Source organism: Scaptodrosophila lebanonensis, unplaced genomic scaffold, assembly GCF_003285725.1.
Source record: "Scaptodrosophila lebanonensis strain 11010-0011.00,11010-0021.00 unplaced genomic scaffold, SlebRS2 tig00000072-arrow-pilon, whole genome shotgun sequence".
Lineage (NCBI taxonomy): Eukaryota > Metazoa > Arthropoda > Insecta > Diptera > Drosophilidae > Scaptodrosophila > Scaptodrosophila lebanonensis.
In genome coordinates, this window is record NW_022060558.1 from 467,971 (window position 1) to 490,817 (window position 22,847).

General features: G+C 40.8%; 4 protein-coding genes across 7 annotated transcripts; 1 reads left to right on the forward strand and 3 right to left on the reverse strand.

Annotated features, from left to right (window-relative positions):
* Positions 1-726: 726 nt before the first annotated feature.
* On the reverse strand, positions 727-10,805 carry LOC115625161. 4 transcript variants are annotated; one of them, XM_030520092.1, is made up of 9 exons: positions 10,406-10,805; positions 7,923-9,034; positions 6,085-7,342; positions 4,917-5,452; positions 4,011-4,346; positions 3,222-3,615; positions 3,039-3,155; positions 1,636-2,746; positions 727-1,466 (listed from the first exon to the last, which is right to left on the reverse strand). In XM_030520092.1, exons 2-9 carry the CDS (start codon positions 8,875-8,877, stop codon positions 888-890), a joined length of 5,286 nt encoding a protein of 1,761 aa, XP_030375952.1. In that variant the 5' UTR covers positions 8,878-9,034; positions 10,406-10,805; the 3' UTR covers positions 727-887. The 4 variants fall into 4 exon arrangements, with proteins under 4 accessions (XP_030375952.1, XP_030375951.1, XP_030375950.1 ...); XM_030520091.1 differs by having other exon boundaries at positions 4,005-4,346; XM_030520090.1 differs by having other exon boundaries at positions 3,951-4,346.
* Positions 10,806-10,894: 89 nt separating this feature from the next.
* LOC115625162 (acylphosphatase-2) lies at positions 10,895-12,036 on the reverse strand. Its single transcript, XM_030520094.1, has 4 exons — positions 11,696-12,036; positions 11,612-11,628; positions 11,398-11,507; positions 10,895-11,332 (listed from the first exon to the last, which is right to left on the reverse strand). The coding sequence occupies exons 1-4, from the start codon at positions 11,880-11,882 to the stop codon at positions 11,218-11,220; spliced, it is 429 nt and encodes a 142-aa protein (XP_030375954.1). The 5' UTR covers positions 11,883-12,036; the 3' UTR covers positions 10,895-11,217.
* A 331-nt stretch (positions 12,037-12,367) lies between these two features.
* On the reverse strand, positions 12,368-18,918 carry LOC115625382 (nuclear factor NF-kappa-B p110 subunit). Its single transcript, XM_030520418.1, has 5 exons — positions 17,396-18,918; positions 15,316-17,335; positions 14,873-14,882; positions 12,768-13,555; positions 12,368-12,704 (listed from the first exon to the last, which is right to left on the reverse strand). The coding sequence occupies exons 1-5, from the start codon at positions 18,335-18,337 to the stop codon at positions 12,580-12,582; spliced, it is 3,885 nt and encodes a 1,294-aa protein (XP_030376278.1). The 5' UTR covers positions 18,338-18,918; the 3' UTR covers positions 12,368-12,579.
* A 2,614-nt stretch (positions 18,919-21,532) lies between these two features.
* On the forward strand, positions 21,533-22,811 carry LOC115625353. The gene is made up of 3 exons (XM_030520386.1): positions 21,533-21,674; positions 21,743-21,991; positions 22,063-22,811. The coding sequence occupies exons 1-3, from the start codon at positions 21,670-21,672 to the stop codon at positions 22,625-22,627; spliced, it is 819 nt and encodes a 272-aa protein (XP_030376246.1). The 5' UTR covers positions 21,533-21,669; the 3' UTR covers positions 22,628-22,811.
* Positions 22,812-22,847: the final 36 nt, after the last annotated feature.

Here is a 22,847-nt window from a genome sequence, read left to right on the forward strand (position 1 = left end):
CGCTGCTATTTAATAATATTTATTAATATGCTGTTAGAACTATTTGTAGAACGGCAAAAATATACAGTTTTTTGTGGTTGGTTGTTATTTGATTGATTGCGAAATGAACATTGTTTCAACTTTTCCGAAAACATATATCTGTTTAAATGTATGTACTATATATATATATATATATATATTAATTATAATATAACTGCAATAGCAGCGCACATTAGCTTGTAGCCAAAAATGAATTTCTTTTTCTTTGTTTTAAGACTATACTTGAACTTTTATTGTTCTTTACATACACAAGGCAAAGCCGATAGCGTTTGTTTGTTTTCTTTATTTTGCCTTTTTTAGAATCGTAAAAACTAATTTCTAACCGTTAGTTAATTAACTTATTCGTTTAGTATTTACATAAAGTTGCAGAACGCGTGCGCTTTGCCAACAAATTTAAAGATTTCCTTTTATGTTTACATTTATTCTCTTTTTAAATATAAATTTTGTTTGGTTTCACGATTTTTTCTTGTTTATTTGTAAGTTTGTATTTTGTGTGTAGTATGTGTGTGAGTTATTGTGTGTAGATGTTGTTTTTAAAACTAAATAACTTAAAAACTGCCTAAATAAGAGTTCCAATGCTAATATTATTGTTAGTTTGTCTTGCTCGTTATGCAAAAAAAAACTGAACTCCTTTGTGTTTTGCAACAAGAAAAAACAAGTAGATTTAAAACAAGTTAAAAATAGATGTATGTTTATATACGGATTTCTCTTCTGTTTAAAGTTTATAAATGGTTTTTAAAATTGACAAAAATGTATAAAAATCATTTGGACCTGATTCAAATTCAGAAATAGCTTTGGATAAGTTTTCTTTTGTTTTGTTTTCTATCCTTTAACTGTTGCCTTACTTCTTAGACGCGTTTGCGCATGCGCTCGTGGCGCACTGCAATGCTGCGTTTCCACTCGGGGTCATTGGGGTCATCATCCATGAATGGATCATCCAGATCTTCCTCATCCAATGTGGGCGCACCCGTGTACGCATTGTAGCAGGCATCATATATTGGATCTGAATAATTAGGCGGCAGCTGTTCATCATCCAGTGGCGCTAAATGATGCTTCGGATAATCGTCATCATCCTCCTCCATCAATTCAACGCCAGATAAGTGATCGTAGTCTACACCACCATCATCATAATCATCAGGAATGCCCCTATACGCCTCACTGGTCGCTTGCTGTTGTTGTTCCACATCATCGCCATTAATATGCGGTTGCTGTGCCAGCTTGGACTTGGAGCCCGAGGCTTTGACCTTGCTGCTGCGACGACTACCTCTACTCATATAGCTGCCATCGCCATTCAATGAGATTGATTTGCTCTTCACGCGCTTCGAAATCCCTGACTTCGGTTCAGCGTACCTTCCCGCTAACATTTTCTGGTACACTTCATCGCTCAATGGAAATTGCAGCGGCTCAAAAAGAGGTGGCCTTTGCTCCTGAAAGTAGTAAAATTTTAACAAATTAAATTCCACACATTAAATAGTTCAAAAAGAGAGTGAAGCACATCATTAATTGCCATCCTTATAAAAATTACCAGACGCAAAATAGATGTAACAGAGATCTTTTTTGTGTAAAATTGGATTAAGATAATGTTTTTACACTTACCTCTCGAGAATCGGGGGTAGCGCTCCGTCGATCCACATCCTTAATCTGTTTACTCGAGGTGGTACGCCGGCGTTCCTGTCGTTTGCCACCCTTACTACCCGCTTTGCCGGAGCCGCTTGCAGCATTTCCTTCCGCCTCATTCAGTCCATCGAGCGGATGTTGAAACATGTGTTGTGCCAGCGGGGAGGGTATGCTCTCATTATCAGCGCCAATGCCGCCACCACCGCTTAAACTGTTGTGCAAATGTGGTGCCGGAGATGTCGGATCTGGTGTATTAGCGCCGCTCGATTCGGCACGACTATCAACTCGTCGATTGGCGCGCGATCGTGTGCTCCATGGAAATTTTAAAAAGGTCTCAAAACGTTTTCTTTCTTCGAGAAGAGCTCGGTGGTGTCGCTCTAGGAAGGCTTCATCCGATAAATCTTCGATCTCTTCACCAGATTCATCGCCATTGGTTTTTGCAGCTTCATCAGCTTTTGACTCGTCTGTGATTGGGTTCGCCGCTTGCAATTTTGACCGCTTGCTCGGAGGTTGTTCCACATTCGAAGCTGTTTCCTTCAGCTCGCCGACTTTAGTTGTAGCAGTTGTGGTTACCTCCAGCTTTGTTGTAAATTCAGCGGTTTTCTTATTGCTATTATTATTGTTATTATGGATTACATTATTCGTTTTGTTGTGTATATTATTTATTTTGTTTTTGGGAGCTGACTCTTCCGCTGCTTTCGTTTCCTTCGACGGCGCGACATCCCCTTTCGGCTCCGACAATCCGTTGCCATTAACAAGAGTATTGTTGTTGTACTTATTCGTTTGTTGTTCTGATAGTTTCACAGCTGGTTCAGCAACCCCAGGTTGTGTCGATTGCTCCTTTGGCGACTGCTTCAAGTTCAGTCTCAAGCCATTGACTTTTACAGATGCCTTTGGTATAATTTTTGAGTTCTCCACATTCTTCTGATCATCCGCTGTTATCACCTTGTTAGGATCGTTGTTCACAATAGGGGCTGTTATGGGAGATTGCGATGCGCAGCCATTTATCAGCACCTTGGGTTTCTCGGTAGTTTGGTCTGCATTTAACGTTTTCTGTGACTTCTTACTATCACTACCAACAACGCGCCATCTAATAAAAGTGAAAATTTAAATAAATATTATTATTATTATTATATTATGGATATGAAGTTTTCTTTCGCTGATTATAAAATTTTGTGGAATATACCCACGAGCAGGCCGTTTGCTATCATGTTTGATCTCGAAACGGAATGTTGCAAGATAAAGAAATATTTTTATTGCTTTCCCAGTAAACCTTAAGAGCCACGGAATTTTACTAGGTGGCAAGGAAACATCCCCAAGACATATTTTAACCATAATTTATAATATATTTCGTAATATTTTTTTTACGAAGCATCACTTACTTTGGTGTTGGAATTTCTTTATACGGCAAAATCTCCGGTCGTGTGGCGGCTGCTACGCTGTAGGGTATCACGATATTGTCTATGTCATAGATCATACGACTGCGACGATCTGCGGAGCTGTGGAATATGCAAATATAGGCATTAGTTATACGATAAAGTTTTTTAAAATATGCAGTTACGCACCGTTCCTGCCGCTTTCCACTACCGCCCCCGCCACCAGTGTTTGTGGGCGACGAATTTCGACTGCGTTGCGTATTCTCCCACTGATGATAGGTGTGACTCAGATATTTGCTGCTGCTGCTGCTGTTGTTATCACCATTAAGCTGGCTATTGTGAATGTTGTTGTTGCTGTGGTTGTAATTTGACGAATGTGTTTGTTGTAGTTGTTGCATGGAATTGTTGGCGGTAAGTTTGCGTGGTTTTTTAGCGCCTTTGCTGGAGATCAGTGAAGTACTGGGATTGCTGGACATTTGCTGTTGGTGTGGGCGAGAGGCGTGCAACGGCAAGATTGAATTGGTGCTCATAATCGATGCGTTTGCGTTCCCCACTGCTTGTCGTTGTTGTTGTTTCGTCGCAGCTGCAGCGGCCAATGAACGAAAATAAATTGCAGAAAACGAAAAATAAAACAATTGATGTTGCAAATGTTGGTTGTTGTTGGTTGTTGTTTGTTTGTTGATTGTTGTCAGTGGTGGTGGTTGTAGTTGTGGAGCGATGAGCAAGATTTGTAGAAGATTTTTGGGATAGAAGTGGGAAGTCGTTGAAGTTGTTTAATTGTTGTTGTTTGAAGTTGTAGTTGTTTTGCGAAACGTGAAACGAAAAGAATGCAAAGAAAGAAAGAAAAAAGAAGATGCAAATTGTTGTTGTTTTATGTTAATATCAATTATCGAATTTGTCATGTTTACAATAATTTACTGTTGGCCACAAGTGGCGTTGTAGTAGGCGTAGTAGTAGAAGAAGTAGCAGTACCAGTACCGTTTCCGCTGTCCGCCGCACCGCTGCCCAATACGCCACTGGTAGTATTGTTGTTGTTGTTGTGACTGCTGCTGCCACCGCTTGCATTGTGGCTGTTGTTATTATTGTTGTTGTTGTTGCCGCTCGTGTTATTACGTTCTTTGCGTCGCACATAGCGACGCTTCACCGCCTCGCCCGACCGGCGTCCAGCGCCCGTGCCGCCACCGCTTGCCGCCAAGGCCTCGCGTTCACCTTTCCAAAAGTTTTTCACAATCGTTTTGGTCTGACAGCGCATAACCCGGTACTGCCAATCCGGCTGACGACTAATGGCCTCTATATGCAATGACTGGCTAATGTCTGTAAATAAATAATTATTACAAAACATTTATCAGCACTACCCAAACAATACATGTCTGACCATAAAAAATCGAATCTACATTACTTCAACATGTAATATATATTATAAAAATAAGACTACAAAATTCGCCTCTAAACAACGTCGGAATCATCGAACAAGTTATCATAAGCTCTAAACCGAGAACATTTATTAGGGCATCAATTAACAAAAAAAGTATTGGTTTTTCCAATGCCAGCCAGCAATAAAAAAATAATTAGGTATTCTTGGTATTCCTACCCTCTACATTCTGTCTTCTTAAAAGGCTATTTCAACCATCGGACACACATTATACAATCAAATTCTTTAACTTCTTTAACTTAATTGATGCATTTATCACAGAAGATAAAAGATCTGTTGCGATTTGCAGGTTCAAAACATTCTCAATGTAATAACTCCTATGGCAGTTATATATTGCAATGATCTTGTCAAATCGAACGTTTGTAACACTCTAGTTTCAGTGAGGATTGGTAAGGGATTGTTTTGCATTCCCTCAAAACGTGTGATTCCAAAAAAAAAATATAAAGACTTACCTTCGGGGAAACTAAGCACTGGATGATAGCCAGAATCAAGGAGTCCGACACGGCTCTGTGGCATTAGCGTTTCAGGCAGCTCTCGCGGCGCCGTTGGGTCCGGTCTTCCCGTACATAGCGTACAAGGCACCTGCGGCCATTGGCAACCACATTTGATATTGCTGGGCCTTGCGGCTTTTTTCGATATCGTATGCATGTTGGTGGTCTGGAAGAGCTTGCGCTTACGAAACTCCGAGAGTACAAGCGGACGCGATCGACTGCACGAATAGTCGCCCTCCGAACCATCATTTGAGGATGCAGTGGCACTCTTGTAGCCATTGGCTGTGGTTGTCGTCGCCATTGATGAATTTTCTACATTTTTTACTGGAGGTGTCGCTGCCAATATCACATCGCCCTTGGTACGACTCAGTTCATTGAACAGATCGTTGTGCTGGCGTATTTTAATGCTCAGATCGGCAATTTGTGCACATAACCAGGACCAGCGCAGGGCGATGGCGGCGCGATCTCGTGAGTAACGCCAAACTGCACGGCGTGTGCTGCAATAAAAAAGGAAATCATAAATAATAATCAGTAGCTATTCTTCGTAATATCTGTTTAAAACTAACAGACAGATGGGACTGTTCTGCAGTTTTGGTTTAATAACAGACCAACATTGATTCTATTCAAGTAACTAATTGTAAAATTAAGGATTTTTAGTATTAGTATGTATGTATTGTATTGTTAAGTTTAGATAGAATATCAGCGATAAAGTTTTCTACGGATTGATGAGACAATTTAAAGGTTACAATTGCTATAATGAAAAAAAAGCTATCTACTATTTGTCTAGAGGTCACATTTGTCCAACTCTTGCACATCCATAACGATGGTTTTCGTCTTTCAGAAACTCTTGTGAAATCTTAAATTAGAAAGTTACTAGTATAAGTCTGAGTGCAATAAGTAATGTTTTAAACATAACACAACAGAATATTTTAAATTTTTGACATTCTCAGGTATTTTTCTCATTATTCATTAATATCTATTGGGGAGCATTTTTAACTATTTCAACATACTCAAAACAAATATCTTCTAATTTTTGTTGCAGTATTGTGACCATTCTTTGATATGAATTGGTGAGTGCCTATAGAATCTATCAATTTTATCAACAATTTTATCAACGCTCTATACTTACATGGATAATGATAACTGCTGTGAATTGTTGTAGGTAACCATTTCATCAGCCGATTCGCCACCAGAACTCGATTCCGTGGCATCGGAATCGATAGCGTTCTGTACTTCACGTAGTTCGGTATGCAACATACCAGAAACATGTGTTAGCTCACCGGTTACATAGGTGTCTAGGTCAGGCACAATCTCATCGGTACGTGGCGTTTTGTCAGCGGACGTCGTGGAAGATATACCAGCTGTCGTTGATCCCTGCTGGTTGCTCGCCAATACCCCATCCTGTAACTGTTTGCGTGGCCGTTTACCAGGCGTGGCGGCACTGCTATACCATGTCGATGATGATGCCAGCGAGGAGGAGCTACCACCAATCGTGTGACAAATTTGCTGCTGTCGCGCCACTGTGTCAATGTGTCGCAAGAATGTGCCCAATTGTGATGCGGGCAATGCTTGCTTCTTTTGCTCCGACCAAAAATTGCCGAGCGGACGACCTGACACAATCGACATGACCGTTGCATCTTGCTCTGAAAGCGTAGAGCTGCGAACTGGCTGTGGCGCTTTATTAGAAGTACGTGCTGCCCATTCGAAGACGCCGGCAATCTCTTCGCTGACATGATGACACATTTGGCGCGCTTGGAATTTGCGCATGCGACGTAACAGAAAATCTACTTTACGTACTAGCAAATGGTAGTTTTGCTCCAGCTCGGCAAGTCTTTCTTTCGAGGGAGGTTGCTCGGCTTTCAGTAGCTGCTGGGCGACATCATTCGGTTCTATGCTGCTGTTGATGATACTGCTACTGCAACTGGGTTTGGTGTCCAAGGGTTCTATGCTGCTGGGCACATTACACGAGGATACACCGATACCAGAAGCTGCTGGTGCCGCCGCTTCTTCATCGTTGTTCAGAAAGAAATTGAAATCACAGATCGCATCCGGATTACCATGTGAGCCATCGAGCGTTTGCAGCACTTTGAGCACCTCGTCGATGTCTTGATCAAGTATTGCACCGGCAGTTCCGTCTTTAAGAAAATTATTTATCGGTGTAAGCAGCGTTGCGGATTGACGTGTCTGCTGCGTTTGGGGCGAAGCCAAAAGTTGCTGCTGCTGTTGTTCCTGCAACTGTTGGTCCTGCAATTGTTGATCTTGACTTCTATCTAGCGTCAGAGGCTGTTGTTGTGGCGGAGGCGGCAGCGTAACGCCAGTCGCCAAAGTTCCTCCGGTTATGTCAACAACAGGTGGCAAGGAGCCCCCATCTAGCTGGCTTAAGCGTTCTGTGAAGGGAAAGAAATGACAACTTAGTACATATACATCGAATTGGAAATTTTCTATTGGTCTTATTTAAAGGAGATCTTTTGATTGCAGAAGGAATTTAGAAACCGTGAGTTTTAATACAGTTTACACAATAATTTATAGTGATATGTATTCGTATTATAACGAATATTTGAAACAAAATTCCATACTCTGTTCGCATCCATCCAATCTGACCACTAGGTTCAATATTACTTCTATCTTTCTGGTCTCTGATCCCTACATTTGGGTTAAGCATCCCTTCAGCTACAATCAGCGCTATATAATCGAAACCTATTACTATTAAAACTCTTTAGAAATGCATTGTTTGCAATTTCGCGTTTTTAAAAATTGAAATATTTAGTCAAGTTTAATGATATTCATCAAAGTAGTAAAACAGACAGATACAACTTCCTTCACTTTAGGGTTTGACATCAGTTAGTCCCGAATTTGGAATAATCGTAGGTGTAGTTTAATAACTATCATTTTTAGTTAACTTGAAGAGGGTCGATTAGGGGTAAGACAAAAACAAACTGTGCAATTTACCCAATTTTGGGAACTTACCTTCAAGATGATCGACAATTTGCTGTTGTTCGTCGCTACTAATGATGTGCGGCAGTTCCTGTTGTTGCTGCTGTTCTGTACATATTATAGTTGGCTGTATTCGTGCCTGCGTTTGAGGATCGCTTAATGATGTGGGTGCTGTTGCTAACGTCGCTGCTTGAGCTGCTGCTGCTGCTGAGCTTGTGGACTGCTCATCCATGTGCGTTACAGATAACGTGGAGCAAGGCAGCAAATTACTTGCAGGATCAGTGGCCGGTGAGGATACAGCAGCTGTTGTAGTTGCCGCCGATTCCTTGCCCAGACTGACCTCCGGCAGCGTTTTGCGCAAGCAAATTTCGGCAGTAATGGCCTCCTCAAAATCACTGGTCAAATCGGCCAGCAGTTGCGCTGTAGAATTATCCTTGGAGCTATTATTGTTATTGTGCTCAGCAGTGGCGACCAAGGCCACTGGCGGTGGTGGCGTTGATGGTCCGATGACGCTATCGTTGTTGCCGGTTGTGTTTACGGCCGCTATTGCAATGCTTTCCGATGCTGATGTTGTTGTATGTGCATTGGCGGCGCTCAGGCCCATTTGTTCATTAATTTGTGGCTTGATGTTCGCACCACCGCCGCTGGTGTTATTTTGGATGTTGCTGCTGCTGCTAATATTGTTATTGTTGACTTTGCGTTTATTGTTGGGTGTTACTACAATTGGTGAGGCTTGACGCTGTGCTGCGTCCTTAGAGCGTGTGACACGCGTTGAGGTTGTTGAAAGGGCTGTTGGAATTGCAGATTTCTTTACTGCTGCAGTCGCTGTGTTGTTGCTATTATTATCGCTGCTGCTGTTGCTATTATTGCTTGCACTGGCAGATTGCGTTATTTCCAGCTTTCGACTCGATTGTCGGGTGGCGGGCGATGCTGTGCTCGTTAATTTCTCCTTGGGACTTAAAGGCTCTGCTGTGAGCGCTGGAGCCATAATTATGTTGCTGCCGCTGCTTTCGTCCTGCTGCTCAACGATTGCGGCCCAGTCGGTTGCCGCATTTGGCCAGACAATAATACTCTTGTTGTTGTGATTGCGACCGGCAAGATTTGTTCGTTTCGACTAATTTTGAACGGGCACTCTTCGCAAGTTGCTATTTCGCACAACAAAAAAGGGAAATAATTTTTATTAATTGTTCGTAATTTATTTGCAAGTTGACACAAGCAAACGCACACTTTGCTAACTAAATACCAAACAGACAACTCTCACAGAATAGAACAAAGTGTGCGCTTCAGTTGGCCTACTCAAAATTAACTAAAAAGCCGCTCATTTTGTTGGTCTTACATACTATATGTATGTACATATATTATGCATGTACAAAATACATACATGTGTATGTATAAAAATTTTACCGCTTAGTTTGCCGCTGTTTCTAAAATTGTTTGTTTTTATGTGTGTGTATGTGTGCGCGTTATCGTCACGCTCACCATATCGCTGTTTCATTTCAATTCGTTTGTTTTGCCTCAAAACGATAAATACATTATACAATTAACAAAAAATAATGTAAAATACCGCTATTGAGCCTTCTTCACATGCATTTTGTCTGCGAACGCCTCCTATAGGAAATCTTTTCCGGCGTGCCTTATGTACAAAACACATAATACACTCGCACACATTTAAAGAATTGTCGGCAGCTCTGCCTGTTGTGAGCGAATGGCGAGCGCGCGCTATAGAGAGAATGCGCGCTGTATTGCTCATTCACAATGATGCGCAATAAAAAAATGTATTGTTGAATACATCCGTGCTTTACTGAATATATGCGTGGTTCGAGGGGCCATATAGAACACAACTAGCAAACTGGACTAGTGATGAAATCGTTTGTAAGGCAACGTAATTTCGTCACACTTCAGGCAGGCGGCAGCGCTTACATAAATAGGGGAGGGCAGCACACTCTCAGAATTTAAACTGTATGTTTCAAGTTGTTTTTATATAATTTTTAATATATTGAATTATTTAGTTTTAATTGCACTATCGCGCCTTCTTTTCAATATGTGCGCGCTACGCACACTCACACACCCAAACGAACGGAACAGAAAAAACATGCACACACACACGGGCATTAGGAGTACATGACAGTACATGTGCCTCGGTTTGTTTGTTTGTATGAGTGTGTGTATGTGTCTAGCAGTGTTCCACTATTTTCAGTTATTTACACAATAATTCAATTTTTGTTCACGGCACAAAAATGGCGCACATACAAAAAATTGCACATTACATAGGCAAGAAATGCAAAATAGTTTTCTTTTTATTACAAATGCGCATAACGCACACAGTGCTGTGCAGCCATTATTCTTATGTATGTACATACATAATTTTTCATACGACGAAAAAAGGTAGTAGGAAAACGTTTTCAGCGCGAAAGTAACCAAATTGTGCACACACATACACACACACGTTCATAGAAACACAGAAGCACGGAAGAATTTGTAATTGCTTAAAATTTACTTATAATTTGTATACGCACAATTTCAGCAGTTTACACAACACACGATTTTATTTTGTCTGCTGTTGCTTGCAATAATGGTGACGCTCCTGCTAGCAAAGTTCTTCGTCGATCTTTTTTCACCGATTTTTTTCATTTATATTTATTCGTTGCTGCTACGCTTTTGGCAAAACGACGTGTATTCGGAGCTGTACTCGTTTCTTATGCCCGCGACCAAAGTACGCAACACCATGATGTTGTCCTACTCCAACACATGCGACGGCAATGGCAGCTGACAATCAGTGTGTGCATGCGCTTGAGTGAGATGCCGTTTGGAAATTCCTTTTCATCGTTACTTTTCGCAAGTGGCAACACTGAAATCGTTACTACGCAAAATGCAGCTCTACTGCATAGAGCATTAATTTCTTGCTACCACCCACATATAAACAGAGTAATTGTGGCTTGATTAATTCACTTTTCGAACCCAATTTGAATTCGGTTTGAATCAAAGCACAATGCACATAATCCGTCTTTACAGCTTAGATAGTTTTTATTGGATAATCTGATGACTACGGAATAGGGGCCTGGACCTCAAATAAAATTTTTGCCAACGTGCTATTCGAAAAGATTGCTGAAGAGTAGTTATATAGTTTTTTTCGGCAGAAAAAATTTACGCGCTTGTTCATTAATAGATTTAAGTAACTGAAATAAATAAACAAATTCTACGTGCTGATAAACAATCTTACAGTTTGGGGATGATACATTTTTGTAACTTCTAAATGTTTTGCAGTATAAGAATCTTGATCCTTTGCACGTACGTAAAAAACATAAGTATGTACATGTATATCGGAATACTAACGCTTTATGGAGAACTCATCGAACGTATATGCAGAAATCTCCTTGGCTTCCGAGAATTCAGCTTTTTCAATGACGGACTTGGGGCTGCCTTTATTCTGGAGCCAGTGCTTCCTGGAAACAGTGAGGGGAGGCATGACATAAAACTGGACCCATTTCTATAAATTTGCAGCAATTACATTTCATTTATCTGTGACAAAGGTGCCTCCAACTGCCCCTTTACAGTACCCTGATTGGTATTCTTGCACCAGCCATGAACACCCAAGGTTTTCGCCTGTTTCTCTGTGTACTACAGCAACGATATTTGTGAAAAATTGCTCAATATTTAAAAATACATATGTATGCGCGTGTGTAGTTTGCGATTAGATTAGAGGAGTACCGGAAACACCTTACCTTACGAAAGAAAACACCTGAAAGTTGCAGGAATTAGTATTGTATTATATTGGCCGCAATAAGATGTTGCGTCTCTTAACTTACCTTGCACTCGTCCAAAGACTTCAAAGTTGCAGGCGTATAACAATTGTTTACTTGGTGCAGCCATTGTTGCAATGGTTTCTTTTGAAGTTAGTTTATTTGGTTGTGAAAAACTATATTCGAATAACACTAGCACCGACAGGAGAATACAAATACTGACAACTAAGCCCGAGCTATATAGAAACACCATAACGACCGGCAGATAGTGTTGAGTCGATTCGTTCAGAAAGTAGTTCGATGGTATAAATCAGGAACTGGAACCCTAGGAGCCCTAAAAGCTATAAGGCACCACCTTCTCAAAACGAGAAAAGACATTTTACATTGGCACTAAAATAATGTAAGTTTTTTTTTTTTTTTTAATAAACAGTACAAGCAAGTAAATAGCTGAATTTAATTACGGAACTATATATAAAATAGAGCTGGTTCATACAATTGAATTGCAGTGACCGGCGCTGCTAACTTGTCGCAACAAAATTGCAACCAACATTTCAAAATGCGATGTTTTACAAATATATCGCAGAATTATTTCACAAAAAATTGAAGGTAGTGGTGAATTTATTTAAAAAAGTACTTTTACATTTTTGAGAAAAAGTTATGTACCAATGTATTTTGTTTCAAAATTATTTACTTTAGCACCCAAACTTAGGTTAATTCATAAAATCAAAAGACTAGCCGTTTTAATATAAGAAAATGTAATAAACCAAAATATATTTAAACTTTAATTGTGTTCATTACATAGGTGTGTTAATATATTACATTTGTGTCAATGTATTATGGTCAAGTAAGAGAGTCTGGTGGTGGTAATAACTAATCAACTATATGGTAAATGATTAAAATAACGAAATACTATTGCATTGCAGGAGGCACGGGCACAAACTGATATTCGATTACTGATCAGCCTTGCAGAGATTTTTCTTGGCAGCCTGGAGTGTATTGTGCATCAGCATGGCCACCGTCATAGGACCCACACCTCCTGGAACTGGTGTTATGTGACCAGCAACCTCTCGTACTTCTGAAATTGTGGAAAAGAAAATATCATCCGTTCGAATTTCGAAGAGAGTGTTCCACTACTTACCATCATAGTCGACATCTCCCACTAGCTTGGTCTTGCCCGTTTTCTCGTCCTTGATGCGATTGATGCCAACATCGATGACACAGGCGCCGGGCTTAATCATGTCCTTGGTGATGAGCCCAGGCTTTCCAACGGCAACCACAACAATATCGGCCATACGGCAATACTTGGCAAGCTCCTTGGGCGGAGTATAGCGATGGCACACAGTGACTGTAGCATCCAGTGCCTTGGTCGCATTCTTACCATCTGAATGCAGCAAAATGGCCATCGGCAGACTTACATTCTTGGAGCGTCCCACCACCACAGCATTGCGTCCAAATGTCTCGATATTACTGCGCTTCAGCAGCTCCTTAATGCCCAATGGTGTGGCCGGTATGATGCCCTCCATATCCAGGGCCAGGCGTCCAATGTTGACCTCATTGAAACCATCGACATCCTTGTCGGCGGTCACAGCATTGCATACGGTCCGCTCATCAATGTGTTCGGGCACTGGCAACTGGACCAGCAGTCCATCAACTTTGGGATCTTTGTTGACTTCTTCAATTATTTTCAGTAATTCCTCTTGTGTCGTCGATTTGGGCAGCACTTTGGTGTCGCTGCTAATGCCAATCTCCTCACAGGCAAGTATCTTATTGCGTACGTATGTCTGACTGGCCGGATCTTCGCCCACAATCACTGCCGTCAAGTGGGGGGCACGATAGCCGGCGGATATCAAGTCCTGGACTTCTTTGCTGAGCTCACAGCGGATTTGCTTGGATATCACCTTGCCATCAATAATTTGAGCCATATTGCTAGAAGATCAAAAATTAAAAGATACTTAAAAAATCTAGCCCAGAAAAATCGATTAAGTGAATGCGGTCCAACAGACAAAATACCCCTCAGTTATTCAATTCAATTTACTAACCTATACAAGTATAAGAATTATTTTATACAAAACAAAATACATATTCTGGAAGCGTATAAAATATCGATACTTCTAACCTCAGGTTAAATTCGAAAATATGTAATCCACTGATTTTGATCAATCTCTAGGAGATTAATGGATATTTTCACCATTGATGACATCCATGAAGTGGCGAAAGCACCAGCACCACCAGGAAGTTCCACAATAAATATTAAAAAAAAGAATTTAACTTAAAAACCCAGTACCAACCCAAGCCAAAACAATTTAATTTGTTTTAAAAATGTTTATAAAAATAAAATGCAAATAATATATTATAAATCATCTCTATCACTATAATCTTCCTTGACGATTCTTCTTAGTAAGTTTACTTTATGAAAATTCTACGCTCATACAGACGGACATTTCAATATCATCTTGTCGTATGGATCAAGTTTATGAATGTGGGGTTTGCCACATCTCCATTTGCCATTACCACTGTTTTTTTAGATTTGATTAATTATGAAGGAAGAGACGGTTTTCTAAAGTCATAAAAATTTAATTTAAAACATAATTGTATGTTGTCTGCTAGAATAAAGCACTAAACTAATATTTTTGGAACATGTCTGAATCAGTTTGGTCATACGAAGACGCAAAGGAAACAAGCTTTCTTTCGTGTAGATTGGGAAGAATTGCAAAATCCCTGGGCGGCTTTAAAAATGTTCCTAATTATGTGAGCCTGACAAAATTCCGCAATGTGAGCAATATGTTCACACCACTGCAGATTTCCAAATGAGTTCCAGTCTTTCATTATACACATTTACATGGTCTTTTCGAAATATTTGATTATTTGCAGAGAAGAACAAATGTTGGAAGGTTTGAGGTCAGAATCATTTCAATTGAAGGAATATTGAAAAAAGCTTCCTTATGGTTAATTATTTGGTAAAGATTGGTAATCAAATATTCATTATTATATAATAATACAAGTTTTTATGGAAAACAACAAACCCGTTCAGGAGAATATACCATAAGTGAAGTACAAAATTGTATAAATAATTGAAATTTCATATTGCAATTTATTTTTCCGATCAAATGCTTTTTTTGGTTGATCTTTCAAAAGATCAACCGATTTGTACCAATCCTATACGAAAAATGTGATTGCTATAAACGTAACATTGTGGTTAAAAAAAATAAAATAAAAAAAACACCACACTGAGGCACCATCCACCTGATAAGCTCTGTGTGGGGAATTTCAAAGGTCGTGTAAATCCCCAACGACAAAAGTACAAAGTGATTCACACTTATTTTGCAGCAAAGTGGAATGCGTGAACGGAAGCGTTCGCATGAGAGGGCAAGGCGTCAAGAGATGGAAAAGTGAATCCCCTGATTCTGAGACAGTAAACAAATACAATGTGGTATCACTTGTAAACGCTATTAGGGTTTCGCATTTTATTGAGCAGGTTCTTGCAATACAAAAATAGCCAGCATCGTTTAACGTATCGATAGCGATTTAGGGCATAGTAATAGGCAATTTCATTTTCTTAAACCTAGGATAAATTTAATTGTTCAACTTTAAACTTGTAATACAAAAATACCATGTATCCGATTCTTGCATAATTAGTATACATGTATGTACGTATAGGATCGTCAGGAATAGCTATAATTATCAACTCTTATTCAATGCGTCCAGGGCTTTCGGGTCGATCGTTCTCAAAGCATTGGCAAAGGAGTTGTAATCAATGTTGTTGCTCCTCTCGATATATTTGAGCAATTCGTCAGCATCGGTCCAGAGGAACACCATGTGCGACATTTTAAGGCTTTCGGCTAGCTGCTGCCACTTAAATTTCTTGTCATCGCGTTCCCACTTCTCGTTGAGCAGTTTGCTCAAATTCCTTTGTTTGGCCTCATCTTTAAGGAGATGCATTAGACTGTGTGCTGGATCCGCTTGTAGCTTTTGTTGCTCGTCTTCAAATTCGTCTGGCAATTCCTCTTTGATATCTTCCGGTTTAATTTCTATGTCATCCATTTTGTTTTCCATCGCCGTCTCACTGCTCTCATCATCGTCCTCGGCTGATGAGGAGTCCGCCTCTGCTTTCACACTGCACGGTATCCAGGTCATTGTTAGGTCCGGCTGAACTTGTTCGAGCACACGGACACACTCCTTATTGGCGCGTCGACGTGCCAGCTCCAGTGGCGTATAGCCGGCCGCATTGCGTGCCAACAGTACATCCGATAGATCCTGGGAGTCCAATATGACAACCAGCAGTTCAAAGTTCTGCTCCAGTACGGCCATATGCAAAGCATTGTTTCCATCCTTGGTGTTCACGACATTCACGGATTTTCCGTCGTGTTTGATCAGCTTTTTGGCCACATCGAACTTATTTTGCCTTATGGCCATATGCAATGGAGTCAGCCCATCATCATTCTTGATTGTCAAATTCAACGTAATAGTGGGCCCGTTCAGGAAACTGTCGATGCAATTCAGGCGCTCCTCTTTTACAGCTATGTGAAGGGCTGTATTCCCAGAATGATTTTGAGTGTTGGGCAAGCAGCCCATGGTGAGCAAAGGACGTACATAATGGGCACGATCCTGCTGGCAAGCGAAATGCAAACCACTATTCCCATCAGCATTCAATGTGTTGGCCACGTCATGCAGTCCGAAGAAATTCATAACTTGGAATGTCTTGATGGCCAGCTTCAGGTTGTCCTTCTTTTGACTGATAACCTCATGGAGCAGTGTGTCATTATTGTAATTCTTTAGGGCATGAGTTGTAAACAACTCTTCGACCTTTTTGCGTGCGCTCTCGAAGCCCACATCGCCGGGCGTGAGACGACGCGATTCTTCAAAAATCTTAAATATAGCATTCAAATAGCTGCTACTGGTGTTGCGATTGTTGCTAACCCTTGCATTCATTTGGGTTACACAGCGGCTATGCCCGTCTGCCTGCAGTTCCTCCTGCGGCAAATCGGGTATATATATGTCCTGTAGGCAAATTTTCTCCAGGTCGGCAGAATCCTGCTCCATAAGGGCTTGGAAGTTGTCAGGAGCTATGTTGAGACTCAGTAAATCATTTAAATGCTCGTCGCGGCCGAACTCCTGGCTTATGGTTTGAATATCTTGCAGCGCGTTTTGCCTGGGCTGCAGCTGTTGCACCGGTTTTGGTAGCTCGAATGAATTAGCTGCACTACCGCTGCTGCTACTGCTGCTACTAGTGGTGGCCATAGAGGCAGTGCGTCGGCGCTTGCGCGATATTATTGCCTCACGTGGCTTGTAGCGGAAGGGCAGGGGTGGATAGGAGCGCTCATCATCGGAGGGTCGTATGAGCTCGATGGACACAGGGACCTCTCGATCCACATCCTTGTCCTTGTAGGCTGGCGTCTGGCATACAATGGCATATTGATGATGGACATCGGACTCGCGGAACTTTGCGAAGGCTTCCCAAACTGTTTCGCCGTCGTCATTCTCCTCGAAGAAGCGCACCTTAATGTTCTTCTTGGACACTTTCTCCACAAGCAGTATGAGCTCATCATTGCCCGATACGCTGCCTGTGGGCTTGCTAAGTCGCACGATTCGCAGCTCTCCGGTCTGTGCCGATTTACGATTGTTAATGGCATTGCTAAAGACGGGCTTGGCAATGGGCGTCCAGGTGGTGGGGCTCTCAACCTTAAAAGCCTCAAAGCACAACCGCACCTAAAAAGTGCCAAGAATGTTGAAAAATTACATTCATATACGAATGTAAATGCGACTTACCTGATTCAGATTCATGTCTTTGGCCTCGCGTTCCGTTTCCTGATGCAGTTCCTGTATCTGCTTGGTGGACAGCTCCCGTCGGCCCAACTGAAAGACGAGGCGATCCTGTTTCTTCTTAAGCAGCTCATCAAAAATATATTTTTTTGCCGTATGTATGATGCCCATGTTCATAAATTGGGCCACATAGCCCTGATCCGCCGACACCCGCAAGTCGTGCGGATCACACACATCCCTATCCTCTTTGCGGACCACCAACTGATGCGAATGTGGACTGTCCAAATTAGTTTGGAAGAGACTGCATCGGATGACTGCAGGTCCTTTATAATTCCTCAGCTCCACCTCCGGAAATGTTTTGGGTGTGCGCTTCGAGTTGGCACCATTCAGCGAACCATGGGTGCCGTGCATTTCTGATTTGTAACGAAAGCGAAACTTTTCCACCGGCTGTTCAGCAATGTGCAACCAAGCGCTGAACTCGCGGGCTGGGGCCGCATCTGTTGCATGTAAAGAAGTGGCTGCAGATGCTCCGAAGGCACCCGCTGCCGGTGCGCCCGCTGTTGTCGCCGTCGTACCGTAGGTGTAATTATGATGATCCATATACATATTTGCAATATTAATATTAAGAGTGCTGCCTCCACCATTCAATAAATTGTTGCCATCAATGGAAATGCCTGCGGCATTTGGGAGCAGCTGATTTTGTTGAGACTGCTGGTATGGTGTGTTTTGCATGGCGTGAAGTGGTGAGTTCACGTTTGCTGCTGGCAAGGTGAGGTTATCAAAATCTGTTTGCAGTGCCATTGTTTCGGGGGAATGGGCGGGAGAAAGAGTCATCGTCATAGACACAGGCGACGGCGAATTGGTGCTACTATAGCCGCTAGTGCTGGAGCAATCGTTCATATATATAGATACATTTTTGCCTTTGTCCAGGTCGTAATACTGGCTCATTTTGGCCCTTTTCGCACGAAATTTCTAGTGATAATAAAAAACGCCACGATCTTCGTTTATATGTATAGGTAGTTGTTCGTGTGTATTGAAGCGTGAATGTGTTTGCACGTGAGTGTGCGAGTTTTACTGCTTTATAAATTTAATAAATAATTTGCGTCGCAGCGAAGGCACCACCGGTTCACTGGGCTCTCGAAACAACAATGAAATGGATCGTGTGCTGCTCGTGCCGATTGTGGTTGGCACTGCTCTGTGATTTAGGTACTTCCCCGAGGTCGACGTCGTCGTCAGTTTGATTGAAAATGTTTAAAAGAGGCGCAGCCACGTCAGGATGACTCATGGGGCTTACTCCTCGTTCGTCGGTGTGGTTTTTTTTTTTTCTGGTGCTATAAGCTCTGCGCTCTTGGTTCGTAGAATTCGTACGCCCAAGATGTTTATAACGAATAATGAACGAGATGCCAAACGACTGCGCTATATGTATTTATATTTGTACATTCTTATGCATGTATATTTTTATAAAGTATGTAATCGTTTCAAAGGCACGGATCGCGAAACACTTTAGAACTTAGCTCTCAACTGCACAATTGGAAATGAACAAACGGTTGGAATGAAATCAAGTAAGAGCGTTAACATATACACACGTACACATGCCTACATATGTACATATACATATGTATATTATTATATATGAATGTACGTGTGCAATCGTAATCGCAACGCGAGCACTTCGTTTATGTATGTATATTTTTCCTCTCTGCTGATAACAGGTTTTATTATCTACAAAAGCTTTGTGCATTGAGCTTTTTAGGCACAATGGCAATAGCGTCTTGTTACTAAAACATGTGCTAGCGTGCCTAAATGCTAATGATGTGTTTATAAACAGGTAGCCTAATTTGAATTTTCAAACTCAACAGAGCCCAACACGTGCACAGCTCACCACGATGATAGCAAGCTGCCATATCTTTAATGAATATCAATTTTCAATCAGATATTTAAGTTGGTCAGAGCACAACTTAGGCTTATAACTATCTAAGCTTAATGGTACTGTAATTTAATAATAAAATAATTTGGCGAAAGAAAAATAACTGCTTTTACTAGCTCGTAATATCAAAAAGGTGGCAACTCTCAAACAGCTGTGCTGTTGGCTTTCATTCATACATACATACATGTGTAAACATACAAATTTATATATTTTGTTGTCAAGTTTATTGCAATATTTGTAGTTTGTTTTAATTTATATAAAAAAAAACCCACCTGCTGTTTGATGCATATTTGCGCGTCTGAATACCCACAACAATTGAGCTCGCTAAGCGCTGTGCCCACATTATATTATGGCTTAAGAAATTAAAGGCATGTGCAATTTACCGAAAACAAGGAAAGTTTACATTCGCGAAATGCAATTTAAATCCAGAACACTTCCATGCAATTACGCGAAAATCTTTCAATCACCAATTAATTTATGTATACTAAAAATTTTGTGTTCTAAAAAAAAATTCCAAAATACTGAAGAGAAGAAATGAGGTAAACTTCACACACAATACATAGTAGATAAAATGTGCCAGACACGTAGGGGAAAATTTGTTAAAGGGGATTAATAGATTCACAAACAAAGGAAAGTGTGGAACGTTTTTTATATAAACACATTTGCCTGTTCAATACATTTCTTTGTTTATTTTTTAATTTTAATTGTAATGTCTACAATTTCAATTTTATGGACCGCCCTTTGAGCAACTCTTGCTGTTGCTGAGCACAGGTTTTTTGTCTGGTGGCTACGCGTTATCAGTTCTCTCGTTTTTGTTTATTTTTATTAGTAATTGGCAAGTGGATTATATGCAACTAAACAAATTGGCGTTTGGTAATTACATGGATGATATTGAAAATTGGCTAATCAATGCCTAAAATAAATTTTTTAATTAAATAATTTAATAACCTTGTGCACTGCCTGGTTGGATTAAATATCAGCTAGAGCTTAGAGATATGTTTTAGTTTTGTTTCATGTGTGTTGTTGCTTACTCTACCTTGTGACTTTATGATTGCTTTGATTTCACTTTTTTGCTGGAAAATGCAAAACTGCACCGCTTGATTGTTCTTAATGAACTGCTGAAAATAAGATCCAGCCCACACGTGTTGCTCTTTTGGATAAAAGCTCATAAGACTGCCACGGCCAGAGAGAGAGCGTGACTTAAAAGTTGGCAAGCAACAACAAAAAGCTTTTTACAGACGTAGCCAAAAGTTTCCATACTCGATAACAATTGAAAAATTTCACTATGCAACTGACGCACACGTTTACAAAACTATATAGGCAACAGGTATTGGGAAAAATATTGATGTTTTGCTTGCTCGCGCATGATGAAATCTGTAGGCGAAATTGACAACTGTTGTCTGGGCCATTACGTCAATGTGCTGCACAGCAGGGGGTCGGTTGTCTTGAACTGATAAGAAGCCTTTGATGCAGTTCGCCATCAGCCCGGTACTAGATTATAGCAAAGGGGCCAGACTTAGTAACTGTTAAGCCTGAGCTGGTGTGAAAAATAACAGCGTCATTTAAATGTTGTTCCCATGGCTGATTTTTCGCTATGCTGTTGTTTTTGGGTTGAAAAACATGTTATTTTCGAACAACGAGCTGATAAGCAAAAGAAAGTATACCTACTATGTAAATATGTGAATACATACATACGCCCGAGACAATGAATATGAACGCCCACAGATTCTCAATGTGTCGTCCAAATTTTTAACTTGAGATAGGCAAAACGCAGCATATCAACAATTTAAAGCAAAGTTTGCTTAACTTTCAATATAGGTTGTTTCATTTGTGTTCTACTATATAAATTGGGAATTTATTCAAGGCAAATGTAAGTGACCTAGTACAGGCCTTAACATAAATGGCATATACATATGTATATACTGGTATTTTGTAACAAATTCTTAACAATCCTACAATAAAATTGAATAATTTGCTTACCTTGTGAAACGCATTTTGATGGGAGTTTTATTTAATATTCAATTTGCACTTCAATTTTTACAACACTTTTTAATATTTTTTACCAAATATTTATTTGAAATATATTTTAACACCTTACACTTGCGCTTTTAACGTTCAATTATTTAAATGCAGTTATGGCCGCGCGCTTTTATAATGCGCATGGCGTTGTCGTTTTCTAGTAAATTCCAGAAGTAAATTTAGCAACACTGAAAAGGGTGCTGTCCACTTGATTCACCGATAGTCATACATACACTAACTGCGAAATTGCGAAGGAGAGCTCTCTGTTTGGAACAACACAAATACTCGAGAAGAATATTAACTGTATGCGTAAAAACAAAAACACTTGCCTAAAATGCAGTAAGTATGAGGTTATTACCTTAGTAATATGACAGCCATTTCATTAATTAGTTTCTGGCCGCCTGCAGGTCGTACGATGGCGCAAGTAGTCCGAGCCATGGTCACAAAGCAGAAAAATGCGTGTTCCCTCAGCCTGCAACTCCTTGGTTGCTCGACGGCATGCCTTGGATGTTAGCGACTACCAGTGCTCCACAACCAGGTGGCGTTATGCAATTTGGCTCCAATGCGAATAAAGCCAGCTTTAATATAGAGACTGATGCCCAGTATAAACAGCTTAAACGCAAGGCGCTAGAGCGACAGAGCAAAGAGGCCGTGCTGTAAGTATAACTCAACTTCCAAACATATCTGGAACATGTCGGATAACTCTCACGCTTGTGTGTTTGTGCAGCCCACCGAAACAGTTGATCACCGAAGAACGCATCACGATGCATTTTAGTGGGCTACAAATCTCTGGCGGAGATGGAGGGGGTGTGGCTGGCGTCAGCGGTGTCAATAACAATGGCATAACCAGTGCTGGCGGGCTGGCCAGTGATGATATACCTTCAACCAGTACGGGCAAAACTCATCATCATCCAAATCCGGCTTATCAAATGGCTGCCATAGAGTTGGAACAGAAGTTGCGCAATGCCAATCGCATTGTAATCTGTGATGAATTAAAGCAGGCTGGCGGATTAACTGATGCAATTATACCAGCAGAGTTGTTGATAAAGTCTATACCTCGTCCGTGTACAGCGTTAGTGCCTTGGCAGCCACCTCCGCTTGCCAAGAATTTTGTGAACCAGGACCAGCACCAGCAACAACAACACTCTCAACAACAGAGCCTTTCCACCTCCGCTCCACCTGCTACGGGTCTAGACGATTATGACGAGCTTGGATTTTTTAATAATAACAACACATGCAACGTGAATTTAAATAAGGCTGACGAACAAATGGATGAAGATTTGGACCTGTAGCTGTAATTGGAAATAAGCTACGTTTGGCAGTCCTTTGTTCGAGCATAAGTTTAAGTAAACTATGTTCTTTTTAGACAGTATATCAGCACGTAAACTATAGATGTATTTTACCAATTTGCTGCTTGAATGCCCACAAAAAAAATATATGTGATTTTATAAATAAACAACTCCCGATAACTGTAAAGCCACAATTGATGTAACCAAAATTGTTAATTGTTCT